We start from the raw sequence: 25,821 nt of genomic DNA on the forward strand, positions 1-25,821 counted from the left end.
TCATCAAGACAATGTACATTCTAAAATACTGTGTCCGGAGAGGGGGATGCTATTTATATTTGTGTTAGTGCTTATAAAAATAAGGAGAAGTTTTAATACAATAAAACAAAGGCCCTTTAATTAACTCCTACACGACAGCTATTCAAACAGTTAGTTCCCTTTCTTTGACCTCTGATATTTTTTACGCCTCATTTGACTAAAGAGGTCAATCGCTCATGTGCAACTGCGGTCACAGGTTAAGCAGACGACACAGCACTTTCACTCTTTTTTCTAAATTTCTGGAGTCTGCGCCATCCTCAATGCAGGAACCTTCCTTTCTTTTCCTTCCTTCTTCCATGAGGATCTATCCAGTGCTTCTTTCTCGAAGTGTCCACAAAAAATTGAAATAAAACCCTTTATGAACCTTTGACCCGGAAGGTATTTTATCACGTGGCTAGGATGGGAAGTAGGCTCTTCACTGACCTCCCAGCCAGGAGATCCACAACAACAAGGTGATCATTTATTCACATGTCTTTAATGAGACACGACTTCTTAAGCCAACATTATAGGTCCCTCTTATGCGAAAGCAGGAAGCTGAACCAACGGGGGGGATTACGAGTATGGTTACCTCTGGGGAACGGTGCCACGGATGGGACTTGGTTAGCACGCCTTTCTTCTAATCCCCACCACGTGCATGTACACTCGTTAGAGCCTACGTGTGGTAGCCCACTGGCTACCTTCGCTCTCGTTCTTAACCCCATTTGCTTACTCTGGAGGACATTTCCACTGAGTTAAAAATAATACAAAGATGTTTTTTCTTTCTTTATGTCAGATTATTCTCTCTCTCTTTCTCTCTCTCTCTCTCTCTCTCTTTCTTTCTTCCCACCCATCTCTCTCCCCCTATCTTTCCATTCCGCTATATCCCCTTTTTCTCTCTCTCCAATCACTCCCACCTATATCTCTCTCTTTCTCTCTATCTACAGTGGCGTAGATAGGGTGGGTGCAGGAGGTGAGAGAATTTGAAAATCCCCCGGGCCCCCACTTTAGGGGGGGGGGACAAATGAGTGTTTTTTAACATTAAATATTGAAAATTACGCAAAATGCAGGGGCCCCTAAAGAGGTCCCTGCCCACCTGGCCCCCAAATGATGCAACATTCCTAGCTACGCCCAAATCTATCTATCTATCTATCTATCTATCTATCTATCTATCTATCTATCTATCTATCTATCTATCTATCTATCAATCAATCAATCAATCTATCTATCTATCTATCTATCTATCCATCTATCTATCTATCTATCTATCCATCTTTCTATCTATCTATCTATCTATCTATCTATCTATCTATCTATCTATCTATCTATCTATCTATCTATCTATCTAAGGCATAGCACTTAAAAAGAAAACAAAAAAAAAAGCAAAAAAAAAACGTATCATTAATTAGATTTCTTAATTACCCCGTCTTTCGACTTTTCACGTTTTTCAACCAAATAATTTCAAAGAAACCCTACATTTCAACCACACGCTTTGATCAATTCAGCGATCTACACACATACACACAATTTTACCCTGATACAAGAACGCACCAGGGTAGCAAAATCGTGTCTCAAGCGAGTGAAAATATTTAGAAAGAAAATTGCGAACTAAACTTACTTTGGTCTGAAATTTGTCGTCACTCCCTGGCATAAGAATTCCCTTAACAAACGTGTCCAACGTGCCAGTGTATGGGTTTGGACTTAAATCTCGACACTGGAAAATACTGACAATTAACTCTGACACTTCTCTGAAAAAAAAAAAAGAATGAACTTTTCGTTTTCAGCTTTGGAAAAACAAAACAAAACACAAAGTTTGGACAGAAATATATAACCAACGTCCTACCGACATCTTCGATAGGTCTTGGAGGTCACGGTCCAATACCCTGGATCGCAGTGCGGAGCAGCCGAGAACAACAGGGTATTAGTGTGCAAGGCCTTCAACTCTGCAGCAAAAATACTTGCCAGTTATTGAATTAGCATTGACCAAAATAAATGACCCCGACTTCGAGTCTTTAAAACAGTGACGATGGAAACCTTAGTAAACACTGTACTTGAAGGAATGAAAATAATATGAAAATGGGCGTATATATATATTAGTATAATGCAAGCACAATACTATACATAGGCCTACATCTGAAGACCAGTGGCGTAGCAACCATGGCAGAGAGTGACACAATGCGCCCAGGTCAGTAGAGGCTAAAAACAAAGATTAAACCTGAAAATACTGTTGTAGATCTAAGGTAGACAGCTCAACAAAAGGTAGGAAGTAATAATAGACGATGGATTTATTAGAAGCTATCCACAAATAGTTAGACTTGGACTTCCGCTATCAAGTCACAGGGAGTAATGTCTTAAGTTCTAAGGGTCCTACTTAACACTAGAACAGACCACCGACACACTTCCCAGTGTCGCTCCAGGTCTCCCAAACAGTTGACTAGTATCACACAGGACAGCACTCCGCCCCAGACTGTTCAGACTCCCATAACTTCAGCGGGATCTACAACAGTCCTTCTTCCTAGTCTAAACATGTCTTCTACTGCTTGTGTTCAATGGTGTTCTGATGCGCACCATCAGAGTGGCGCGGAAGCGGAGTTACAACAATACGTTTTAAAAAACCCTCGCTTTTATTGAGTGAGCTATCCGTAATTATTGATGAGCTTGATATATATTTTTATAAACAGATCAAACATGTGCAGAAAGAAAGGCTAAAATATGAATTATTGAAACGGTTGTACTTTTTAAAAAGCTAAACTACAAAACGTTATTTCTACCCATGTGTTTTTTTAACAATTTGTTGTAAAATAAAATATATTTGCTACAAGAATATTTCAAAGCTTTTAGAAGTTAGGCTCAGAAAACGTATAACATAGCTTTCAGGAGAAATTGTAAAGTCGTTAATAATAAATAATCTAATACCAAATTATGATGGTAGCATCATTGGAGAAACTGAATACAATTATAATGTATCCAGAATCAAAGTGACACTGTTATAGATATATTTAGGTGCTAACTGTGTTGTATTTTCAAAGATAACATATACATATTTTATATGATATTTGACTTTTTAAAAGAAACTTTATATGCATAGTTGAAATCTTATTCTTTGTCAGAAAATAAAAACATTAAAGAGTGGCCAAGAGACCGCGTACATTAAGACTCCCATTATTTTACTTTTTCTATGCCAGGCTAACTATGCGGGACACGCCATTTGTGTAACACCCCATTTAGGAACAGCGCCTGGATTGTGACAAGGTTGTGGGAGCTTTTTTACAACTCCGAACAGTGCAGTGAGGATGCTCTCGCAAAATAGACTATGTATTCTTAAAATGATTAGATATTAAATAAAGGGAGGGAAGCATTATCACGAGTTTTTATATTGAGAGAATTCCGAAAATAGCAATTTAACTTACATAGACAAAAATTCTAATAAATTTTAGTTCTATTGTTCCTAACAGCATTAACTGCTTACTTGTCATATTCCAAAGCAAACTCCAACTGTCCTATTTTTGGCATGTCTGGCTGCATGTCCAACACGCTGGAGTCTGAAGCTACACTGTCGCATGATTCTGCTCGTCTGATACCATGGCCAAGGTCGAGGTCGGACGCTGAAACAAAAGAACTGCATAACTATAGCAGAAGATACTAGCAATGGATTTGAGATGCTATAGGTTATAGAAGGATCTTAGGTATCACATACAAGGACCGCATCACAAATGAGAATCGTAACGGTTATTGGGCCCCACGATGGCCTACTGACTATTGTAAAAAAAAAAACGCAAAGTAAAACTGTATGGTCATGTCAAAAGGTCCTCAAGGCTAAAAAAGACCTTCCTTCTGGGAACAGTACCATGGATAAAAAAAGAGGTAGACACATAAAGCGAAGGTAAGACAACATTAATGAATGGACGGACCTGTCAGTGAAAGAGATTCTATTCAACACAAAATTCAGAGGAATGGAGAAAGACGGTCGACACATGTGTGGTGCCACAACGATCCAACAGACTAAGTTACTAAGGTATAGTTGAAGGTGAAACTTGCTTGGGTTTTTCATTTAGCCCATTCCTTTACGTCAGGGGTTCTCAACCTGTGGATCGCGACCTCTTGGGGGGGGGTAGATTGACGATTTGCCAGGGGTCGCCTAAGGCCATCGAAAATATGGATTGTATTTATTGTATTTTGTCTATTCTTCTATTGCTGTGTGTGCGGGGGGGGGGGGGGGGGGGCGGGGTAGCGGCTGTGTGGGGGATTGCAAAAAAGGGGTCGTCAAGCTTTAGAGGTTGAGAACCGCTGCCTTACGTGCTGTATACATTATAACATAATTTTGTATGTAGTTCATGTATTTATAAAACTGGTTATGACATATTGAATTCTGTTGTTGCCTTTATAGTAAACAATAGAGTAAAAACCGGACATATTCACATTTTAGACAAATACGTTCCAGGTAGAGGACATGACTTTAAAAAAGAGGACATGTCCTCCTTTTAAAGTGCACCTGGTAATCCTATTAGAGTACATCCACTGAGATAACAACCAAGATCTAGGTCTCAGATTGTATATAGCATCAAAACAAAAGACCGGTCGATTACCTCCCTCCCATGGATGTGACTTGTTTACAGGCCCTTCGGTTGATCTCCATTGTTTACTAAACCAGATCATGTAGACATCAAGGGGCACTTTGTATTTATCACGATAAAGGCACATTCCTCGTCCCATATGCTAGGACAAATTTGTACAAATAATCCTTCTTCCCTAGTGCTATTAGAGCATGGAATGGGTTGCCTGAGCTAGCCAGGAAAACCAGTGACTTGGCAGAATTTAAGTCATTGGTTAATATGCATGACTAAATGCATGACGCATAGGACGTAATCATCTTCTTTTTTGAAGTAACGTCTGTATTATATAAGATAAGATGAACCTCGACATTAAGACTTGCTAACATATTCATGGATTAATATTCGAGTTTTAGCATTGGCCATGAAGCTTCAGAAATATCTTGTATTCTATTTTATGGCAGCTTAGTTCACAATATTTTGAAGTCAAACATCCTTCCTCCCAAACTCCAGCATTTGAAAGACTGCTCTCTCATTAAGACAAGGGCGAATAACATTGCATATCAAAGGTTATTAGTTCTTATCTCTTGATGTTCAGGGATTGTGATTGACTCACATCTCTGAAGAGCTCAGAAAGCATGCCAACTTGAACAAGGTCTAAGCTCGAGGCTAATCGTGATTTTTTTTTCCTCGAAGAGCTAATATCCACTATCATATTCGGTCACTGTTTATGGCACAGTTACCATGTTGTTGCTCTTAAATTGATGTAAGCTTTATTATTATTATTATTATTATTTTCTAATAATAATAATCTTTATTATCGTAAATAAATTTGTTCTACAATGGACCTCATTCACCAATGGTAAACAAACAACATTTAGCTACGTGGTGCTCTAATTCTTCTATATAATTTACAAGCTCATGTTTAATTCATGATGGTTGTCACGTGACAGTTTTTTTTTCGTTCTTTTATCAATAAGATCACGTGACTAAATGTTGTTTGTTTACGATTGGTGATTGAGGTCCATTGTGCATTACAGTTTCAATTGAGGAATTTTCTAGTGATGTAGCAGGTCTTAAGCAATAACGTTCTCTTACAGGTCACGAGAATCTCTTTAGGATTGTTTAAGGCATCGAGTGTGTGAAGTCAGTTGTCATTATCCCCTCGGCTGGTATAACAACAGGGTATAGTGTTATTTTAGTAAACTTCCATAGTCTTTTAATGTTCTTTTTGTTTTATTTTCATGTTACTATTATAGTTATTGTGTGAAAAACGGACAAATAATCACTGCCAGGGTCGAGCTTCGTTAGAGAGAAATAAAATTCATTGTAGTCTCTTTAATAGTGTTCCATTAGGAATATTCTGCTGATGTGGCAGATCTGCAGCAGTACCGGCCTCTGACAGGCAACGAGAATCTTCTTAGGGATGTTTTTATTATTATGTTAGAAATGAACGAGTAGTCATTCTCTGGCGCTGCCAGGGTCGAGTTTCGCTAAAGAGAAACAAAAGTCATCGTAGTCCCTTTAAAAGTTTCCACTGAGGAATTTTCTGGTGATGTGGCAGGTCTGCAGCAGTACCGCCCTCTGACAGGAAACGAGGATGTTCCTAGGAATGTTAAGGGCCTTGAAGGTGTCTTTGAGGTCAGTTGTTATTATCCCCTCGGTTGATATTACAATGGGGTATATTGTTATTTTGGACAATTTCCATAGACGCTTAATCTCCAAGCATAGGTTCCCATATTTTCTTTGTTTTTCTATCTCAGTTTTTCTTAAATTATGAGACAGTGGTACGGCGATATCGATAATGGTAGCGGTTTTTTCTTTTTTTATAGATAAATAGCAGGTCCGGGCGATTGAAATCTACCGTTTTGTCGGTCAGAGTAGGCCTATCCCAGTACAGCAGATGTTCAGTAGACTCGAGAACCTCCTTATTATTTAAAACGTGTTACAAGTTCTAATCTGTTCTGACATAGAATACATTATTGTAGACAGTTAAATTACTTAACAGAGACTTCCTGTTAATAAAAGTAGACATCGAAAACTATCATTTTGTTACGTCACATCCTTTCAATTGACATTCATACGACTTACCGATGGAGGATGTGCCTACTGAGACGGGGCTGCTGCGGTTACTCTCGATCTGCTGCTGGTCGATTGGCTGTTGTCCGTTTGGCTGAGTTGAACTGTCCAGGCTGTTGAACTTTGGATTGGAACTGAGAGTGTCATACTGCGCGTATTTGTTTCCTGCATCTAGCGTAAACTCTGAGCTGTCTGACCCCACCTGCTTAGAGGAAAACAAAATCGAAATTCAGACTCGCAAAGAACATGAGTTCCAAGCTGTCTGACCCCACCTGGTTAGAGGAAAACAAAATCGAAATTCAGACTCGCAAAGAACATGAGCTCCAAGCTGTCTGACCCCACCTGGTTAGAGGAAAACAAAATCGAAATTCAGACTCGCAAAGAACATGAGTACCAAGCTGTCTGACCCCACCTGCTTAGAGGAAAACAAAATGGAAATTCAGACTCGCAAAGAACATGAGTTCCAAGCTGTCTGACCCCACCTGGTTAGAGGAAAACAAAATCGAAATTCAGACTCGCAAAGAACATGAGTTCCAAGCTGTCTGACCCCACCTGGTTAGAGGAAAACAAAATCGAAATTCAGACTCGCAAAGAACATGAGTTCCAAGCTGTCTGACCCCACCTGGTTAGAGGAAAACAAAATCGAAATTCAGACTCGCAAAGAACATGAGTTCCAAGCTGTCTGACCCCACCTAGTGAGAAGAAAACAATGACTACTGTTCTATTATGTTTGAAATTTGAGGCTGCATTGAGAGGCTGTCATGTGAGGCTGTAATGCGGGTTTTATTTTGTGAACCCACTGCAAGTCTGTATTCGAGACTGATTGATTGCTTGAGGTTGAAATTCTAATCCTCTCATAGGAGCTAGTCGCTGCGGCTGCCTACTAACCGTAATGTATAATGTTGTTCTAAGTGATGGCGATGACCACATTTTTACAATTCCTCTATTCAAGTCCTTCATGGAACCTGGACCCTGAGGGATCCTGGACAGCTGATCTCAAAAACAGCTTTAACGATTTTCCTAGAAATTTAACAGTTGATGTACATCGCTGAGAAAAGAATTACTAGCTCGTTGGCCACACGGGGAAAACTCAAGTTGGACCGTCATCAAAGTAAAAAAAAAAAAAATCTAAATTTGGCTTGAATAGACTTAGAAAAAACAAACATGGCGTTGTAAGCCTTAGTGTACCGAAATTACACGATAACAGGGTACATTATAAGTTACTTCAATTTTACTGAAAGAATATCTAAGCTTTAATAATTTTTTTAACGTAATTCTAATATATATAACATCTAGATTCTAGATCTAGAAGTAGATCTAGACTAGATCTAAATAGCTCTAAATCAGAAGTCTAGGTCTAGTATTGGATCTAGATGTTTGTTGTTTGTTTGTAAAATGTTTTACATGTTTCGGATTTTCCTTCAGAGTTGAAGATAGTTTACTTCCTAGTCCAAACCTCCCGCAGGACGACAGGGGATGGGAGCGGGCAGGGTTTGAACCCTCGACCGTCGATAAATCCGAACGACAGTCCAGCGCGCAAACCGCACGACCAGGCAGCCATGTCCATAAAATGATCATATCAATAAATAATCACTAATATTTGAAGTCCCGGTTGCTCAATTGGTAAATGCACTTTTTCACTAAGCTGAAGGTGTCAAAATCACGGGCTCAATACCCGGATTGAAACAATTTTTTTTTTATTAAATATTTTATTTTATATTTTATATTATTGCAGGCCATATAATGGAGATTTTGTCTTTAAAAAATGTTTTTTTTTTAAATGTACGTTAACTGATGAACTAGACCAGCTATGGAATTGAGATGCCATAGAAGAATTCTAGCTATCACATACGAAGACCGCATCACCAATGAAGAGATTTGAAACACGATTAAAATGGCTATTGGGCCCGACAATGACTTACTGATCAATGTAAAAAAAAAAGTCAGAAAACTTTACAATGACTTCAACAAAAGGTTTTCGATTTGTACTTACTTTTTCAGCAGTGACTTTGATGTAAATGATCTTGCTTCAGATTCCAGCAAAGATCTTGCTCTACTTTCTAGCAATAATCTTACAGAAAATTCGAGCAATGGCCTCAAAAGTTCCATCAATGACCTTGCTTTAAGTTCCATCAATGACCTTGCTCTAAGTTCCATCAATGACCTTGCTCTAAGTTCCAACAATGACCTTGCTCTAACTTCCATCAATGACCTTGCTCTAAGTTCTAGCCATGACCTTGCTCTTTCATCAATGAGCTTGCTCTAAGTTCTAGCTATGACCTTGCTCTAAGTTCCATCAATGACCTTGCTCTAAGTTCCATCAATGACCTTGCTCTAAGTTCCATCAATGACCTGTCCTTATCTTCTTCTCTCAAAATGCTTTTTCTTTAATCACATGATAGTTGCGTGCATTATTTCTTCTCATGGGACGCAACAATAGGATTAGCCTTGACCCCCCAGGGGGCAAGTTTCCTATACATGACCGGAAGTGGATTGAGCCGCCCACATTTTTTCCCTTCAGATTAACACGATCTGGTGAGCTATCAGCGTGGTCACTGGTTAATGAATGACCATTTGACGGACGAGCACAGCTTGAGGCTAGTTTCTTGTATGGGTCCTAAGGATGTGACCTGCATTGAGGCTATGTGATGTACTTTCTCACAAGGTCAAGGTGAGCTTGGGAGCTTAATTATTGGTAGCGTGGACAATTCACTTGTGGTAGTCTATGTGAGCTATCGAACTGATTCCTTGAATTAAGTTACAAGTTCTTTAACTCCAACTTCCAGCGACTAATCGGAATAAGAAAGTCACCGAGAAGGAAATTCTGAGTTTCCAGTTTTCAAGTTCGAAATAAAGTGAGAAAAAGCTGAGATGGTTCGGTCATATTATCTTATCTTATATATTATAGACGTTACTTCAAAAAATTTCATGTGTGAATGTAGTCGTTCATGTTAATTAATGACTTAAACTCTGATAAGTCGTTGGTCTTCCTGGCTGATTCAGGCAACCCTTTTTAGTCTCTAATGGCACTAGGGAAGAAGGAGCACTTGTACAAATTTGTACTAGCGTATAGAATAAGAAATGTGCCTCTATCTTTGTGTCTTTCAGAGTATTTCATTAGGTTTTGTTTTTCCATTTGTAAATATATGGTTCAATGTTTTATGTATTGATAAAAATTACTTTTTATTCTTGTGTCCTGATGTGTCTCTAAGTTTAGTGATTTTAATAACGTTGTCACCCAAATCAAATTGGAATATTCGTTTGTTTTAAATCTCACTGCCCTATTTTGTATTTGTTCTAGTCTTTTCTTGAGTCCTCATAAGACATGGCTTATTTTCAAAAGTTATCTTTCGGGGGGTACAGCAGAGGAGTAAGATAGGGTCGTCAAGAGAGAGGCTGGTTTAGTATAGTTCCATGGTAAGACGACGTGAATACATGATATCAACTCACAAGTTCATTTCTAGATAATTAATTTCTAAAGGAAAGTCTGTAATTTTTAAGATAACAAAATATCGCTCAGGATTGTTACAATTTTATATCAAACTGAAATAACAAATTCTTTACTTTTTTTCCCCTCATCTGTCGGAAACATTATTTTTTTCGCTTGGCGCCACGGTCCTAGTAAAATTTTAAACGTACATCCGGTAAAATTTCGTTTGGTTTGAGAACCTCAAAGTGAAAAAAAAAAGGGGGTGGGCTAGATCGATATCTAACTAAAGGTCACATTGCTAATGAAGGCAGGCTTGCTCCATAATCACCCAGAGAGAAAGAGACATGATAATTGCTACACAGGATCGATCCACGATCTATACTTATAGAAAATTGAGTTTCAATTATAGTTAACGCTGAAATATTTTGACTACGTCATTGAAAACAAAATCGATGGCAGGAAACTTATAAGGAAGTGTATGTGTCGATTACGTCCATTGTGTTACCTCACAGGTGTCTTTTTGTCTATCAGTTAATTATGAGTATTAAAATGTATTTACAAAAATGTTTGTATAATGTTTAACGCTTCAAATTTTCCTTCAGAGTTGAAGATAATTTACTTCCTAGTCCAAACCTCCCACAGGACGACGTGGGATGGCAGGGGGCAGGGTTTGAACCCGGGACTATCGATAAATCTGAACGACAGTCCAGATCGCAAACCGCACAACCAGGCAGCCATCATTTTGATTAGGTATATTAAAATGGATAAAGTTACCATTTAAGATTTATACCCAATGCACAAATACTGTAAGTGTAAAGTCTATCTATTTTTATGGCGGATGGTTAAAGATGGTGACGTGATAAGATCAACAACTGATTGGATTTAATTTCTAGAACTAATCTCAGGTACCCATTAGAGTTGGGTTGACGTCTTTAAAAATCCCAAAGTTAAAAATCCCTGTCTTTACATTTCTCGATTCGTAGGTCAAAGTTTTTACTAATATACTCTTTAACCCTAGCTTACCTTCAGACTCACTAAATCTCCTACTTGGGTAAACAAAAAATTTACGATTACATAAATAGGTATAAACTAAAAGCCAGTTTAAAATGATTAGAGATTTTTTGTTTTTCAGTAGAAGAGATTACATTGTCAAGAACACAAAAGACAAAAACGCAAGTTCCCGGTTTTACACAACAATTAAGGTCAACATTGTTCAGAAACTGTCCAAACTTGACGATCACTAGGTTGTCCATTGTCTTCTGTTGTAGACACATGTACGGACAGGAGTCCTTGATATTGGGATTCTTTCGATAGGATCTGTCTTTATTTCCTATGGAAGCCCAAAGGTTAAAAAAAACACATAAATGCTTTTATTGGAGCTTTTACCAGCCGACAAGTTTGAATTCCTATAGAAACTGTTTTAATGTACCAAGTTGGCACAAAGTGGGATAATCAACGCAAATAAATATTATGGAACTAATGCAAATAACTATAGTAAAAAATACATCTCACTAAACTGTATTTAAATATACATCAACTGTTATCTATATCGAGTTATGCATAAATGAATAATAACTTTGAGTAGGATGTAAACAAATGTTTATTACAAACAAATTGTTTAAAAAAATATTTAACAAGATTACAAAGAGAGTTTGTGTTACACAAACTCAGAGGCGGCCCCCGTCGAAGTCGGATCCCTGTCGGATCTGCATATTCGCAAATAATATTCAAGAGGTGATTTAATTTTGATGTAAAATGTTTTACACGTTTCGGATGTTCCTTCAGAGTTGAAGATAATTACTTCCTAGTCCAAACCTCCCGCAGGACGACGGGGGATGGGAGCGGGCAGGGTTTGAACCCTGGGCCATCCATAAATCTGAACGACAGTCCAGCGCGCAAACCGCACGACCAGGCAGCCATCCGATGGTCAAAAGTAATAATGTTTCAAAGATTTAAATTTAAATTTAATAAAAAAAATAGTAGATTAGTTTTAGTATATTAAAACATTACAATATTGATCAAAACGTTTGGAAATGAAAATCTACACTTTTTTTTTACACTTTAAGTTTAGAAATTGAAATTCTACATCTTAATCTAGTCTATTTTAGTCTAAACTCTAAAATAATTTTAATTAGAATATAAATCCAGATCTAGATATACTGTAATAAAAATCTAGATCTAGTTTAAAAAATCTAGATTAGATCTAAATCAAGATATCATTCCTTTTTTAAACGCGAGTCACATAACGAGGCTTAATAAACATTACTATACCGAGTTCTTTTTTCATTTCATTTGAAGAATTAATTCCATATAACGTCAGAGGGAAAAAAAAACACTACGTCACACGGCCTAGCTAGACTAAAAATCGCCTTCATCTATAAGAGCCATTTATCGAGTGTTCATAGACTTTGGTGCACCGAGTGCGTTCTTTAAGCATTTCATTTAAAGAATTCATTCCATATGACGTCAAAGGAAAAAAAAACACTACGTCACAAGGCCTAGCTAGACTAAAAATCACCTTTATCAACACGAGCCATTTCTCGAGTGTTCATAGACATTGGTGCACCGAGTGCGTTCTTTTAGCATTTCATTTAAAGAATTCATTCCATGTGACGTCAAAGGAAAAAAAAACACTACGTCACACGGCTTAGTTAGACTAAAATATGTTTTCATTAATACAAGCAATTTTTTCGAGGGTTAATAGACATTGGTGCACCGAGTGCGTTCTTTTAACATTACATTTAAAGAGTCCATTCATATGACGTCAAAGAAAAAAAAATTCCATTACCTCACAATAGGCTAGTACCGGTACCATACAAAAAAATGTCTTTATTTACACGAGATATTTAACGAGGGTTCATAGACATTGGTGCACTGAGTTCTAATAGATATTATTTAAAAAGGATCAAAGCCACATTGTTTTTGCGTTTTGTCTGTCAGTCGGTCTGTCCGTTATCTTGATATAAAAAAAACAACTAAAAGTTATTAAAAATTGATTAACCTTTATTTTACGTTTCAAAACATCGCAATAATTTTTAGGTATGAACACAATTGAAAAGTTTATATAATAGATTGTTCCGGATGTTTGTATAAATAGTAAAAGAAAAAGAGAATTTCAGATAAATGTAATACTGTTAATTAAATTTTTTGGATGATCTCGTATAAAAATTAGATGTACTACAGCCACGTGGAGAGATTTTCATACCTTACTTTGGTGTTTGGATTCTGTTTTCCTTAAAAATCGGAACATAATATTAACGATAATTAGATTTTTTAATGTTTTAGGTAGAAAGTTAAATGTACTGTAAGAGAGTAGTGAGTTAAAATATTTTTCATAAAAATCCGTAAAAACATTATTTCGTTAATGAGAAGATTATTTGTTTATTAATTAGAAGAGGGAGTTCAAACAATTATTTGGCGTTAGTAGATTTTTAAATAAATTCGGAAATTTCTGGCGACGATTTGTAAGAAACAAAATCCGGAACTTTCTTTATGGATTACAAAACTTCTATGTTATGTTTTACAAGAAAATTAAATGTCTAAAAAGTAATTTTCAGTAATCAATTCTAGTAAATTACTTTTTTTAAAAGCCTTATGCGATTTCAAACAATCATTAGGCATAATTCATGTTTTATAAAACAATATCCGGAACATTTTTACAATTAATGAAATATAAGTCAGTATAGAGATTATGATTTAGCATTAATATGCTATTTACATAAAAAACGGAACAACATATTATTGATAATGTGTTTTTGCAACGTTTAGGCATGGAAATGGAATGTAATATAAGTTAGAAGAGCAAACAAACATTTGTTGGCGTTGATTAGTTTTGCACAAAAAAATCCGGAACAATCAATTTTAGATACTTAAAACTATTGAGATGTTATGGGAGGAACATTAAAGGGTAAATCAGATTTTCAATAGCTTTTAGAGTTCTAGTTTTTTAAATCTAATCGTGACGGACAGACCGACCAACAGACAAAACGCACAAAAATAAGCTTCTTTAATTCAGATGGGGGCACTAAACAAAAAATAAATAAAATCTGATTTTTAAAAAAAGTTTAAGGAATTGGTTTAGCACCTGATCATGTTGCGACGTTACGCTACTGCACGAAAATCGCTGCATAAAAAGTCCATTTAAAAAAATGTGCGTGATATTTACATACAAAGTGCATTATTAGCCTTTATAAACAAACAGAAATGTTTTCTTTTAATTTTAGCAGTTAGTTGACCAGAAAAAACTTCTTTAACTATTATTTATATTTGTTGTAAACATTTCCTGTACATTTTTAAAATATATTTGACTTAGTGATACTAAAAATACACAAAAATTGTCCATCTTTGTTAGCATATTGTAACATTGCCTCCCTTACATTTACGTAATTGTTTTAGAATTGGTGTATTTTTATGAAAAAATCGCTTGCATAATTAATTTTATAAATTAAACGGTTTGCTTTTAGAAAACCAAAAGTAGCCGTTGCACCTAAACTTTTCAAGCCGGATTTAATGATGAAATAATATTTTTCATATCTCTTCTAGTTTTCGAGATCTGAGTGTGACAGACGGACAGACGGACAGACGGACAGACGGACAGACGGACATTTTGCACAAACCTAATAGCGGCTTTTTCCCCTTACGGGGGCCGTTAAAAAAAACATCCTATATAAGGGAAAGAATTTCATAATCATATCTTTCATTACTGCATGATTTATCTTCTCTTTTCTAGATTAAATAAAGTCAATTAATTACCACTAATTAATTAGACTGGTAGTTATTTCTTTGATTGATTCGACAATTAAAAATGTATGCAAAGTCTTAACTTGATTCGAGAATGGGTAGTAGGAGAAATAGGGTTATGAAATTTTTTCCAGACAGACAGACAGACAGACTGACGGAATGAGTTGATATAAGCCTTTTAAAAATACAATTTCAGAATATGATTAGGACTCATCAAGTAAACTCTTAAAATTACTATAGAAGCCAGTAAACTGTAATATGATCTAAAATAAAGTTTGTTTAATCATACCGACAATATGGTTTCGAATCTCTCTATATAATTCTCTTCATGGCCCAACCATGTGGGACATTACATTAAAGTCATGGAAAGATAAATCTTTTATTTCTGCAAGTCTGACTAGAGCTACCCCACGTAACTTTCACGGCGACAGAGAGCAAGGCTCAGAAAAAAAAGAGGGGGGGGGGAACAAGTAATCTTATCTTATCTTATATAATACAGACGTTACTTCAAAAAAGAAGATGATTACGTCTTTCTCTTTATACATTCTATGTACTTGACTACATTTATGTGTGTATTTTTTTACACACGTCAATATCTGGTGTCATTAAAATAAAATGTATTTTTTTCTGTAGCTTTGTTTTGATTTTGCCCCTTCGTATTGCCCTTCGTTTCCTAACCATGACCACCACTTCACAGATATTTCGTGGAGTCAACAAGTCTTTCAATGTAGTCGAAATTCCTGCATCAGGTAACTTTATATCTATCAGTCGCATATTTCTGGAATAATGTCATCAACGAAACTGTTGCTCTCAAACTTCGCAAGATGACTGTAAGCGACGGAAGCACAGTCATACACTCTGCTCGACAATACGCTGCCTACACGAATACTTCCGGCGTTTATGGTGGCGAGGCTGAAATTGTGGTGATGTCTCAAATACTTCCCGCTACTATCACTATTCACTTCCGAGAACGTCCTTATGACCCTCCTCGAGTTTACAATCCGGGTCAACGTCTCTCCGTATCCCTGCTATTTAGCGATCTTTTGGATCATGACCATTACGAAGTGGCGTATGCTACGCCGCGGGTCGACTAGTAGATAAATAATATAGTTAGTGACGAAAAGAAAATTAAATGTTTCTTTTCTCTTTCCTTAAATGTCAAGATTGACTGACACAGGTAAATAATGTGACATTGTTTTGTATGAGTGTGATGGAGTGAATGCGTGTTTCTAGTGCAAGCGTGAAAAAAAAGGTGGGCGGATGGTTTTGGTCGCGTAGGCTGAAAAGATTCTGATGAAATCGCGAGGTGGCCTGCCCTGGTTAATAAATAATGGCGAGAAAGTTGAACAAAGAAGAAAAAGCGATAGGGGGCGTGACAAAAGGATGCGTATGTTTAGAGTGAGTTCTATATTTTTATGTATCATTTTAACTTGTGTTTTTGCGTACTGCCTTAATATGGTTTCTGTGACGTGCTGGGATATTCTTATGTAGATATTAAACATCTTTAGACATTCAAATAAGATCCTTTAATTCAAAGTACAAAACTTTAATTCATGATTAGGGGAATCACGCACAATATACAAAATGTACAAATGAAACTGTAGCAATTGAATATCTTTTCAAGAGCTCGTTATCAAATAAATTCAAATAAATATATGAATTCTACAACTGAAATGTATTCGACTTGTCTCTTTAAGTTCATTCTAACAACTGAAGCGTCTAACCCCACTAAAACTAATCCCACAATTCCCAGGCAAACCGCGATTCCAATGACGTCATAGCACTTCCAACTTAAAATTTTCTGGAAAAAAGGCGGAGCTAGTTGCTAAGGTTATTTAGCCGGTACTTAGGTGCAGCTTGTCTGCTACGTGACACGAAGAACTTTATTGAAGTTGAACTCTGAGTATATCTATAAATATAAGTAACATTCACTCTGTGTATATCTATAAATAAAAGTAACATTCACTCTGTGTATATCTATAAATAAAAGTAACATTCACTCTGTGTATATCTATAAATAAAAGTAACATTCACTCTGTGTATATCTATAAATAAAAGTAATATTCACTCTGTGTATATCTATACATAAAAGTAACATTCACTCTGTGTATATCTATAAATAAAAGTAATATTCACTCTGTGTATATCTATAAATAAAAGTAACATTCATTCTGTGTATATCTATACATAAAAGTAACATTCAAGTTTGTTAACAAAAAAATAAAACAAAAAAAAAAGGGTAGACTGACTCAAGTTTTTTTTTTTTGTTGTTTTTTTTTAGATTTCTTTGTCATTTTGTCTCTTGTGTTTATATCTGTTATGTTATTACAGCGCTTTGAGTGTACATTTGATTTATTAACAGCTCTTTTTAAATAAATTCTAGGGTGCGGTGGCTGAGAGGTTAAGCGCTTTGCTTCCGAACCTGGGGTCCTTGGATCGAATATCGGTGAAGACTGGGATTTTGAATTATGGGATTTTAAGGGCCCCCCTGAGTCCACCCAACTCTGAATTTAGTTGGGGAAAGTAAAGGCGGTTTGTCGTTGTGCTGGCCACATGACACCCTGTTCGTTAACCGTTGACCAAAGAAACAGATGAATTTAACATCATCTGCCTTATAGACCGCAAAGTCTAAAAAGTTGTCGCGGAACTTTTAAATAAATAATTATTATTGTTATTAAGTTCTGTAAGAATATAATTCGCCTATATCGGTCTGTTGTTATACTAACTGTTTGGAGTTACAAACTAAACAGCGAATTTCAATAATAGATAAAATTAAAAAATCTGAATTGGACTGAGTTTTCCGAAACAATACTTTTATTTTTTTTAGGTAAAGAATAAAGTTCATTTTAATTACGCGTATTGCCAGCTCACTTGATTTATAATTCTGTTCGTTGAGGAAAACAATTACAGTTCCAAAATAAAAAGCAGACATCAACAATTGACAAACCTTATATTTATGTCAAAAACAGCCTACGGCCTACTCTTTCTAACGAATTAGCGTTGTAAATGTCAACCATAAGAATATCAAGTCTACCGAGTTCCGCCATTTTTTTTTTGAAAATCTTTGAAATAGAATAGGTGTTAGTTTTATGACCAGTCATTCTAGAGAGCTGTCTGATGAGTAGCTTTGAAAATCGAGTTCTATTTACTTTGATGTTATCTGGACTTTGAAGTCTGGAAGTTTTCGTAGACGATGGTCTGCCTACTGGGATTATAGTCTCCCAAAGTGGATAGATTCTCCATTAGCAGCTGAGATTTATTTAGATAAGTTCAACGAAACTGTACTAGAATGAAACTTCAAACATTAGTCGATTAAAAAAAAACAGCTTCGTATTTTTCTTTGATATGACGTAAGTGATGCATAGACTACGGTCCGCGGAGCTGCTCCTGCCCTTAACGCTGTGATATCTGGCCATTAGAATTATCTGCTCATGTGCCCATTTAGGTTTTTGTTCTTGAATGAGACCAATCGTTATAGACGTCAGACGTGGTAATGAGCTATTGGTCTAAACTGCCCCCAGAGTAGTGTACCCGGGTATAATACAATACTAAAATTAAACTAAATTAAATTATGGCTTTTATATAGCGCTACATTCATGCCTATAGCATGCTCAGATCGCTTTGGTCCAATCTAAGTTGTGGAACACACGGGGGGGGGGGGGGGGGAGGGGGTATATAGGAGAACCTCGAGCCCCCTTCATAGGTAGCCAAGCCAAGCTAAGTTCATGCGCACATAGCCTCTCGACCACGCTATCATAACAATGGTCAACGGCATTAATGCCTAAGTCTGGTTTAAGTGTAAGTGACTCCATTAGCAATTTAAAAACAAGCAATATATATATATATATATATATATATATATATATATATATATATATATATATATATATATATATATATATATATATATATACCGAAGTTCCCGGGTTCGAATCCCGGTGAAGACTGGGATTTTCATTTCGGGATCTTTGGGCGCCTCTGAGTCCACCCAGCTCTAAATCGGTACCTGGCATTAGTTGGTGAAAAGTAAAGGCGGTTGGTCGTTGTGCTGGCCACATGACACCCTCGTTAGACGTAGGCCACAGAAACAGATGTATCATGTGCCCTATAGACCACAAGGTCTAAAAGGGGAACATTATAAAGCCTTTGAGACAGGGGTTTTCAACCTGTGGGTCGCGACCCCCTTGTGGGTCGATTGACGATTTGCCAGGGGTCGCCTAAGACCATCGAAAATATGGACTGTTATTGTCTATTCTTCTATTGCTGTATGTGTGTGTTGTGTGGGTAGGGGGTCGTGGCAGAGTGGGAGATTGTAAAAAGGGTCGCCGAGCATAAAAGATTGAGAACCGCTGCATTAAGACATTTTTAGAAGTAAAGAAGTTAATACTGCTACTGAACAGAAGTGCCAGAGACCAACTGAAAACATAAACAAATACAATTGTTTCATTTCTGTTGCGAGTTGAACTTTTTAAAATGATGAATGCTTGGAATGGGAGTATTGTCTAAGTTAAGTTTGTCACATGACATTTTTAAACTATATACATGTGCCTCATTCAACCGGAATAGAGAAATGCTGTACTCAACAAGAAACACAACGGCGAATAATAATAACATAACGTCTGTAATTTATAAGATAAGATAAGATAAAAAATGAGGCTTATGTCTTTAAAATGAGAGAGGGTGGTCGAGGATTCAGTGTTCAACAGCCGAAACCAAAGTTCTGGAGATCGAGTCCTTGAGACGACATCGGATTTTCTTTTTGCAACTTAAGTCTAGACTGATTTCAACATTGGTTAACTGGTCACACAGCTGGGGGTAGGTACATGTGGCTGGTAGCTGTGCTTGCCACATGCCGAATTACAGCTGCGGTTACCGTCATCCCATTGTCCGCTAAACCATGAAAGAGACTAAATCTACTTATCAAAGCCAACTCACCATAAATCCGTGGCCCTTTTCATTCTGGGTCAGCCCGGCCTTCTCTTCCTCGGAACCCAGGCACCAGGCCAGCTGGTAGATACCGAACAGCCTAAACAGGACTCCGACAGCCACGGCCACCACGGCCACAATGACGATGACCAGCAGCGCTATGCCCCAGTCACTCATCTTCGTCTAGATTGTACTCCAGAGTTAGACCACTGGGAACAGAAAGTAATAGGAAAAAGTAAGTTATTATAAATACAGCGAGGAGAAATGTGTTAAGGGCTTTCACTATTCCCACAAAAAGTTTGCAAAGTTCAAACCTAGAGAGATCTAGTTTGAGAACAATCTGGTGTATCTGTCCTCTTTCTGGACATTATATTTCAAAGAGAATTGTTTTTTTAACCGAATACACTTCTAATTTAAACATTTATTCAAACATAGAAAAGACGAAACGCAGACACTTGTCAAGGCGTATGTGAGCGTGTTCTATAGTGGCTGAATAGATTTCAATGTAATCACAAGTAAAACTTCCATAGATGAGATTATAAATAGGGCTATATATAGGATTATATAATATATATGATAATAAATAGGTTTTTGATGATAAATAGGATTATAAACATTTATAAATAAGGGTGAACAGCTGATGAAAGTCAGATGGGGCTGAAGACAGAAGGACATCTATTTATTGACTGAGTTGATATAAGCATATATAACATATATAAATGTACAAAATGACAAGATAGAGAAGCATACCAAATATCTTCATAAATAATTTCAATCATGACCTGCTTTTCATCATAGGCTAGAACTCAATTTGAAAACCGACCTCTGGTTATCTTTTTGTAATTATAAACAGAGAAGTTGCTATTCTGAAACTGTCAAGGAAATCGGCTATTCGGTACCTGTTGCGTCTTCCTTTTCTTTCTTTCTTCTTCTCGTGTATTCCATGTGCCTGTAGTTATTTGGTTGACTGCTTGTCATTAGTTCATTGACTTTAATTTTCTTCACCCAATATATCTGTTAAATGACTGCTTATTTGTTGCTATAATGTACCTATGTTCATTGTACTGAGGTATATCTGTTAAATGACTGCATATTTGTTGCTATAATGTACCTATGTTCATTGTACTGAGGTACATCTGTTAAATGACTGCATATTTGTTGCTATAATGTACCTATGTTTATTATACTGAGGTATATCTGTTAAATGACTGCATATTTGTTGCTATAATGTACCTATGTTTATTATACTGAGGTATATCTGTTAAATGACTGCATATTTGTTGCTATAATGTACCTATGTTTATTATACTGAGGTATATCTGTTAAATGACTGCATATTTGTTGCTATAATGTACCTATGTTTATTATACTGAGGTATATCTGTTATAAGTTGATTTAGTCCATGTGAATTTCTGACTAGCTAAGCAATGGATGCGTCTATGCCCTATGTGATTGTACTTGATTAGTTCGGACTCGCGAGTCTTAGAGGGGGGTTCAGCTTGTGTTTCTTTCACTTCGGCTTCACTGCGGGATTTCACAGCAGTTTGGATCTAGGTCGATTGCAACGCATGTCGTATTGAGACCAATCTTTATAGAAGGCGTGAACACTGACTTGCGAAGTCACAACCTGTGGGCAGTTTAAACCAATAGCTCGTTGCCATGTTATAGGTCTATCTATCTATCTATCTATCTATTTATCTATCTATCTATTATCTATCTATCTATCTATCTATCTATCTATCTATTTATCTATCTATCTATCTATCTATCTATCTATCTATCTATCTATCTATCTATCTGTCTGTCTGTCTGTCTGTCTGTCTTTTTTAGTAACGTCTGTATTTTATAAGATAATAACTATCTATCAGGTACAGATCTATTTACAGTACTCAACATGCAATCCATATTCACATTGCTAAACCACATTCTGTTATTTAAACGTGACCAAAACTGAGTTGATTCCTGGGTATATACTCCACTAGTCTGGTTCACTCATAGTGGGTAATGCAAAGCCAGGAAAGGAATTTTGATTACATTGAAAAAACTTCATGTCTCAGGAAACGATTATATCCCCTTAGAGAGCCACATGAGGCTGACTCTAGAAATACAGTAAATGCACTATGAAGCAATCAAATTTTTAAAATAATCTTTTTTTTTTAAATAAGAAGAACAAACTCTCAATGCAGTCAATGATCAAATCACACTATAATGTGAAAGTCCATTATTAACAAGAGATAGACCAACTGAATTACACCATGGGCAATCCTTTTCCTGGGATTTTTTTTCTAAGACATGTCAACAAAACAATTAAATTCCAGATTGAAAATATGCTATAATAAAATTCTCGTGGTCCCAAAAGTAACTATCTAGAAATGAAGAGGCACCTTACTTAAAAATCAAATGAAACGAAATCAGAAGAGAGCCCAGGTTATAGACACAGAAGCGTGATAGATAACACGAAGTGGACTTAACAGAATTGGACATTTGGTTCTTCTAGGACAAGAATTTTGTCCTTTGAGAATTTTCCGGAACAAAAAAAAAAAGGGTTCCACATTCACGGTGAATGTGTGCTAACAGAAAGCTTGGGCTAAATACTACCACACTCTCTATGTCAGGGTGTGTTGCCTCACAATTAGTGTGGAGGAAGCATTGTCACGATGTCTCGTCCACTTCTGCTGTGATGAGTTAATAGAGTTACCCAGAGTTATCTCCCTTTTAATATCGTAGGCAAAATCACTATCGAAATATTTAAAGATCTTATATATTGGGCATTCTGGTCTTCGTGTGAACGGAATTCTTTGTGGAACCGTTAACAATGTGTGTCTACATTTTTGATAAAGTAGCTTGTTCTAAGCAAGCTAAGGCTTGCTAAGGAATTAAGATAAAGTAGTTTGTTCTAAGCAATCTAAGGCTTGCTAAGGAATTAAGATAAAGTAGTTTGTTCTAAGCAATCTAGGGCTTGCTAAGGAATTAAGATAAAGTAGCTTGTTCTAAGCAATCTAGGGCTTGCTAAGGAATTAAGATAAAGTAGTTTGTTCCAAGCAATCTAGGGCTTGCTAAGGAATTAAGGTAAAATAGTTTGTTCTAAGCAATCTAGGGCTTGCTAAGGAATTAAGATCAAGTAGCTTGTTCTAAGCAATCTAGGGCTTGCTAAGGAATTAAGATCAAGTAGTTTGTTCTAAGCAATCTAGGGCTTGCTAAGGAATTAAGATCAAGTAGCTTGTTCTAAGCAATCTAGGGCTTGCTAAGGAATTAAGATCAAGTAGTTTGTTCTAAGCAATCTAGGGCTTGCTAAGGAATTAAGATAAAGTAGCTTGTTCTAAGCAATCTAGGGCTTGCTGAGGAATTAAGATCAAGTAGTTTGTTCTAAGCAATCTAGGGCTTGCTAAGGAATTAAGATAAAGTAGTTTGTTCCAAGCAATCTAGGGCTTGCTAAGGAATTAAGAATGCAAAAACACAAGCACACAAACAGACACACACACATACATACACAAACACACATGAAAACAATGTAGATGCTTGGACCCAGAGGCGTAGTGAGCAAAAAGTGGGCCCGGGTACCTTATTGGCGCCCCCCCCCCTGAAATTTTCCATGAACATCAGATAAAAATATAGCTGAGTGTGGCGCCCGGGGCATTGTGTCCCCCCCCCCCCCCAAATACTCCTCTGCTTGGACCCTCATTTATGTAAAGACATAAGTGTAGCCAAGGTTATCAATCGTTTTTATGTCGTTGGTCTATAAGTCTCCTGACTGTATTGACGTGATTAGTCGTTAGTAATTTAGTATATAAATGTAATCAAGTCTTTAATATTTGGAGGGGGGGGGGGGAGGCTAGTCGTCCACTGATGTAGAGTGTGTCCAGTATTGGATTGCTTATTAAGCTCCCTGAACTGGACAAGCGTTAAGAAAGTGACCAGGGTAGGTAATCAACCGACGATAGCTGGTCCAAAAAGTAATTAGGTTAGATAGACTTAAGGTTCTAGACTTTTGACAGCAAAATGGCACGTTTCATATCGTTTCGGAAGTTTAAATGGAACTGAGGGGAACTTTTTAATTTTTCAAGTCGTTTCAGAAGTCTAAATGGAACTGAGGTGAACTTTTAAATTTTTCAACATCTCGAAATATTTAACATTCAGCGAATAGAGTTAAATTATAATCGACATTTTTACAAAGCTTTTATATCAACTCACTCAGTCTGTCTGTCTGTCTGTCTGTCTGGTAAAAAAGTTTCTACACGTTATTCCTCTAACAAACAATCTCAAGCTGAAAGTGTGCACAATTATTTCTTTTTACCTGACAACACAAGGATCAATTTTAAAAATACAATTAGTTCATTAACTATTGTTAATTTATTAGTATGTTTGGTATCTTGAACTAGAGAAATTATACTTGACTGAAGTGGTGGTTATAAGCTAATTTAGTCCCCTTTATAGGTAGCCGCTTTAAGTAAGTTTGAAACAAACAATTGATAACCATGCAATACTCTATTTACATAAGCACCTCGCTAGCAGAATGGTTAGTATGTCAGTTTGAGAAAGCTTGAGCCATGAGTTCGAATTCACTTCGTCCTCCCGCCCCTTTTCTTTTCATAAATGCTTCTAAAAAGCGATTACGGTAACATTCACTCAACTATCTCTTTCTTTCTCCTCCCTTTATTTTCTCGACTGGTCCAGATAAGTTATAGCATATTCCGATAGCTTATTGAGAAAGCCAAACGCATGCAATAGCGCTTAACAAAAACAATTGTTTAAAAAAAATTATAGCTGAGATTTATTGTTATTGGTGTATAGATAGACTCTAGATCTATTACAATAGATCCAAACTAATGTATACAATTACACTTCGTATACGCTTTGTTTTTTTTTTCTTCTAAAGTATTTTAAAATGTATTTTCTTGTTAATATCGCACTTTTTTTAAAAATCTTTGAGCTCGTAGACGATACTACATTACCATATTAAAAATTATATTAACAATCTGCTAGTACGGCATAGTAGCTTACAAAAGAGTCATAAAAGTCCCATCTACTTCTACAGCCCCTGATATACATACACACATTTAAACACATGAGATTACGTAAATAAAAAAAAAAATTCCATTTGTCTGAAAAGATTATGACGGTCTCCTACAGTCGTTGACTGTGGAAATGAGATGAAAGCCTGGGCATTAGCTATGGACGGGACGATGTCGCCCACACAGGTCCCAACCCCTCCCTCCCCTCTCCACGTGGTTGATATGTCCAAAAAATAAAGGAGAAGGTATCCGAAAAAGTTTTGAATCTCTGGCGTCGCAGGTTCTGCCAAGGCACCCGAGTAGAAACGATTACTTGAGGAAGTAATTAGGCTAAATGAATAGCGAAACAAAACTCCTGTGGGAGTGTCCAAGAGAATCCGAGAGCTTTCTCATTGCACGGTGCGGAGTTGAAAGAGAGCTTCCACGTCCATGTCGATAATCCATGCGCCGTTGCTCAAGGGACCGGTACATTAATGGCGAGTCCTGCACGGTTAGCTTGGTACAATATAGGAAAATTTCGGGCGTTCCCGGTGTGCTCGGCCTTCGGCCATGTTAAGGCAAGAAACTATTGTGATAGTAAATGGTAATGCTTAACGTTGAGGTTTATTTATAGCAGAAAATGTACAGTCGATGTTTATCCATAATAGTAATTATATTGACGATGTTTCTTTATTATAAAGTTTACCATGATGCCTCACCAGATTCAAAATCTCTGGGACGTTATTCATTTACCTACCGATCGATGTAAACTTAATTTTGACCAGCTAGATCAGGCGTTAGAGGCGCGGTGGCTGAGCAGTAAAGCACTTGACTTCCGAATCGGGGACCGAGGTTCAAATCCTGGTGAAGCCTGGGATTTTTAATTTCGGGATCTTCGGGTGCCTCTGAGTCCACCCAGCTCTAATGGGTACCTGACATTAGTTAGGGAAAAGTAAAGGCGGTTGGTCGTTGTGCTGGCCACATGACATGCTCGTTAACCGTAGGCCACAGAAACAGATGACCTTTACATCATCTGCCCTATAGACCTCAAGGTCTGAAAGGGGAACTTTACTTTTTTTTTTTTTTTTAG

The 25,821-nt window shown here is 36.8% G+C and overlaps 1 protein-coding gene across 2 annotated transcripts in view; it reads right to left on the reverse strand.

Moving 5' to 3' along the window:
* LOC106066276 (synaptotagmin-12-like) overlaps positions 1 to 25,821 on the reverse strand; it is an 82,934-nt gene that overhangs the window by 8,314 nt on the left and 48,799 nt on the right. Inside the window, exons 2-5 of one of the 2 annotated variants that reach the window (XM_056033856.1) lie at positions 19,750 to 19,949; positions 6,657 to 6,849; positions 3,485 to 3,620; positions 1,634 to 1,763 (exon numbers count right to left, since the gene is read on the reverse strand). In XM_056033856.1, coding sequence (XP_055889831.1) covers positions 1,634 to 1,763; positions 3,485 to 3,620; positions 6,657 to 6,849; positions 19,750 to 19,917 — 627 coding nt within the window. In that variant the 5' untranslated portion in view covers positions 19,918 to 19,949. The remainder of the gene's footprint in view (positions 1 to 1,633; positions 1,764 to 3,484; positions 3,621 to 6,656; positions 6,850 to 19,749; positions 19,950 to 25,821) is intronic. The other variant, XM_056033857.1, reaches the window with a different exon arrangement.

This window comes from Biomphalaria glabrata, chromosome 6, assembly GCF_947242115.1.
Source record: "Biomphalaria glabrata chromosome 6, xgBioGlab47.1, whole genome shotgun sequence".
NCBI classification, from domain to species: Eukaryota; Metazoa; Mollusca; class Gastropoda; family Planorbidae; genus Biomphalaria; species Biomphalaria glabrata.